The 3688-nt window shown below is 40.0% G+C and overlaps 1 protein-coding gene across 1 annotated transcript in view; it reads left to right on the forward strand.

Moving 5' to 3' along the window:
* Positions 1–462: 462 nt before the first annotated feature.
* LOC107595584 (integrator complex subunit 3-like) overlaps positions 463–3688 on the forward strand; it is a 14334-nt gene continuing 11108 nt past the window's right edge. The window contains exons 1-4 of the mRNA XM_016286020.1: positions 463–799; positions 1314–1397; positions 2896–2979; positions 3087–3200. Coding sequence (XP_016141506.1) covers positions 716–799; positions 1314–1397; positions 2896–2979; positions 3087–3200 — 366 coding nt within the window. The 5' untranslated portion in view covers positions 463–715. The remainder of the gene's footprint in view (positions 800–1313; positions 1398–2895; positions 2980–3086; positions 3201–3688) is intronic.

The following is a 3688-nucleotide window of genomic DNA, read 5'->3' on the forward strand; positions in this document are numbered from 1 at the left end:
TTATAATGTATTATTATGATTAATTATATTAAAATAATAATTATAAAATTATAGTTTTTTTATTTTTGTTATTATTACATTAATTATAATAGTTATATATATTATTAGTTAATATATATATATATATTAATATTCGAATAATATTGCTTGTTCTTGTTAAGAGGAGAGACCCTATACGACTAAATGTCTGCTGTTAACACATTTAAAAGTAAGTACGCATTTGTCCAGGTTCTTTTGCAGCATCCCAACCTTTTACTTTACTGTCTGTCTGAGCTTCTCCTCGCATGTTTACACCGAAGCAGCGTTCTAGTCAAGCTGCACGCCACGGGCTTCTTTTTGTCTGACGGGTCTCGCTGACAGTGCCATCGCCGTGATTGGTCAACTGCCACGTCAATCAAAATACCCAGCACGCGATTGGTATAAATGAGTCACTCCGCTCCGCCTTCACTCCGCGTTCGGAACACTTCCGCTAAGCCACCATGCCCTGCGGAAGTTGAATTGTTACAGTCGGACACTGTGGAAACACTGTAGTGGTCGCGCGAAGGTGGCGAATTAAGAGTCGTAAACACACTGTAGGCGCCTAGGACTGGGCGGAGAGAGGGTTAACTAGTTCATAAGCCCCTCAGACCCACGGAAACAGTGAGAGAAGGGTTTCAAACAGCGCCCTAAACCCCCGTCGGGTCCCGTGTGTGTGGGCGCAGCGAGGCGGGAGGAGATGGAGCCCTCGCCGGCTAAGGGTAAAGCGCAGGGGCGCCTTCTGGTGTCCACCAGCCTGGACGCCAAAGATGAGCTGGAGGAGGTAGGGCTCGACTCATTCCCATCGGCCGTCTACATACGTGTCAGCGCGTCCTTCACAGCACACATTAGCGAAGAAAACATGGGGAAACTAAGCACAATAACAAAAGGGCAAGCAGAATGGAGAAGTTGCAGGGATGGCTTTTGTAGTCTTTTGTTATTATTTGCCTTTATATATATATATAGACTTTATTATATATAGTCTTATTTGTTGATTCGAATATAAATGAAGGAGTTGTGGCAACGGTGTAAACATGATGTGTGCTGAACATACAACGATGTTATCATGTCATACATGTACTGAATGACAGCTGATGGTGTCAGTGAGTCTCTTTCTGCTGGGGGAGGTATTAAAAATGTATGCAGTCATGCCTTTAATTGAGATTAGACTATTTATGCATGAACTATTATTGGGATCTGCAGTGTTATTTTGTTTTTGGCATTGCATGCATTCATATTGCTCTGTAATGTACTCACCAGTGTGTGTGTGTGTGTGTGTGTGTGTGTGTGTGTTTCAGCGCCTGGAGAGGTGTGTGAGCATCACTACATCTATAACCAATGGACTGTCAGAGCGAGAAGCCAATGATGCTCTCACTGCTCATGTGAGTTTATCAGTTACACCCACTTATAATAACACATCAGGATTCACACAGCATTAAAGCCTGGACATAGAGTGGCATTTTAAAGCTGTGATTTTCAGGCCTGGGAAAATAATAGAATTTAGGAAAAGGCTAAAATGAATTAACTTTTTTCTAGTTGTTTACTCACCTGTATGATGTTCTTTTTGAGTGCTCGTGTAAACCACACCATGTCTACATAACTTTAAGATATCTGTTGACCATGATTGGTGACATTTGTATAGTAAATATGGTCATTTAAATGTAGCACTTGACATAGAAACAGACATCTTCTGCTCCACTACTCTCTATAAATGAAAAAAAAAAAGTTTGTTCGGTTTTTTTCCCCCCACCAGTTATCAGTCAGCTGTAAATGAAGAAAATGTCACTGTTCAAAAAGTATGGGACCTCTGTTATCCTACACATGCAATTCATATGAATCAGAAATTGGGTTTCATTTCCTTTGTTATTCATAATGTGGAGTTCCAGCGAATGCCTTTTATACTTTAAGAAATGCTGTGGCAGAAAGGTTTTGTTTTGGCACATACTGTAAATTCTCTGCTATTACTTCAGCTGTGGCTGTCTAAACTATTTTATAAAACAGTTACTACATAATATGAAGGATGGAAATTTTCATTAAAAGTTATTAAAGCAAACGGATTAAGCTTTATCCTTCTGCTAGAAGATCTGTTGCTGAACTACTGTTTATAAGTTTGGAGTCAGTAAGACTGTGTAATGTTCTTGAAAGAAGTCTCTTATGCTCACCAAAGACTGCATTCATTCGATAAATTATACAGTAATATTATCATATATTATTGCAATTTAAAACAACTGTTTTCTATTTGAATGCGTGTTGAAATGTAAATTATTCCTGTGATGCAAAGCAGAATTTTCAGCATCATTACTCTAGTCTTCAGAGTCACATGATCCTTCAGAAATCATTGTAATGTGCTGATTTGTTGCTCAAGAAACATTTTTTTTTATCCGAAAGAAGAACAGCATGACGTTTAGCCAAGGTCTGCTGGTTAATGCATATTGAGCCGTGTTGCTCACGTGAGATAAATGGGATCTAAATTTTCCTGCAACTTGTAATTTCCTGTTCCGACTCCGCTTTCTTCTCTTCAACATTTCATTCATGACTGACTTGAAATTTGAGATCAATAAAAGTGGCTAAAAGGACGAAAATAAAATTCCAAAACAATTTGAGAACGCTTTAAAGCAAGGGTGTCAAACTCAGTTCCTGGAGGGCCGCAGCCCTGCAGAGTTTAGTTCCAACCCTGCGCCAACACACAAACCATGTAGTTTTCAATTGAGCCTGAAGGACTTGATTAGCTGGATCAGGTGTGTTTATTTAGAGTTGAATCTAAACTCTGCAGGGCTGTGGCCCTCCAGGAATTGAGTTTGACACCCCTGCTTTAAAGAAACATTCTTTATTTTGAATGATGATGATGCTGTTTAATGGAGATGGTGTGTGTGTGTTCAGGTGTGTAAGAGTCCACAGCAGCATGAGGAGGTGTGTCTGGGTCTCTTCATGCTTCTGCTCACAGAGCCCCCACAAGCACAGAGGGTACGTTGATGCTTACACGAGATCTGATTCACATGCATGTCACAGAAAGCTCTTCTACTCGCACTGTTCTCCCAGAATCCCACCATTAACAGTGTTGTGTCCTGCAGTGCTACAGAGACCTGACGTTGGTGAATCGGGACGGCATGAACGTGGTGCTCATGAAAATCAACCAGATCCTTATGGAGAAGTTTCTTAAGCTGCAGGAGGTGTGCCGTACACAGGTGGGCTCCCATCTGATGTCATGTACACTGTTTGGGATTAAAGGAGCTATTGATGAGTGGTATTTTAGAATTATTTATTTGGTCATTTTGTTGTGTCCTTTTGTCTCTTTTATTAGTTTTTTAAATATTTTTTTTATATTAAAGGGGTCATATGATGCTTTTTTAAAGATCATTATTTGGTGTAACAGAATATGTTGACATGCTTTAATGTTCAAAAAACACATTATTTTTCAAATACTGTACATTATTGTAGGTCCTCTATGCCCCGCCTCTCTCAAACGCTTAGTTTTCTACAAAGTCCCTCCTTCCGACAAGCGCAGTCTGCTCTGATTGGCCAGCTGACCCAGTGCATTGTGATTGGCCGAACACCGCAAGCACTCGTCGGAAATTGAATGCCCATTACCATAATCGCGAGCTTCATCTTTCAAAATAAATGTAAAGACCGTAAATAATGTCATTAGTTTTACCATCAGTTCAAGCCCGAAAGC

Source organism: Sinocyclocheilus grahami, unplaced genomic scaffold (genome assembly GCF_001515645.1).
Source record: "Sinocyclocheilus grahami isolate Dianchi unplaced genomic scaffold, SAMN03320097.WGS_v1.1 scaffold205.1, whole genome shotgun sequence".
Lineage (NCBI taxonomy): Eukaryota > Metazoa > Chordata > Actinopteri > Cypriniformes > Cyprinidae > Sinocyclocheilus > Sinocyclocheilus grahami.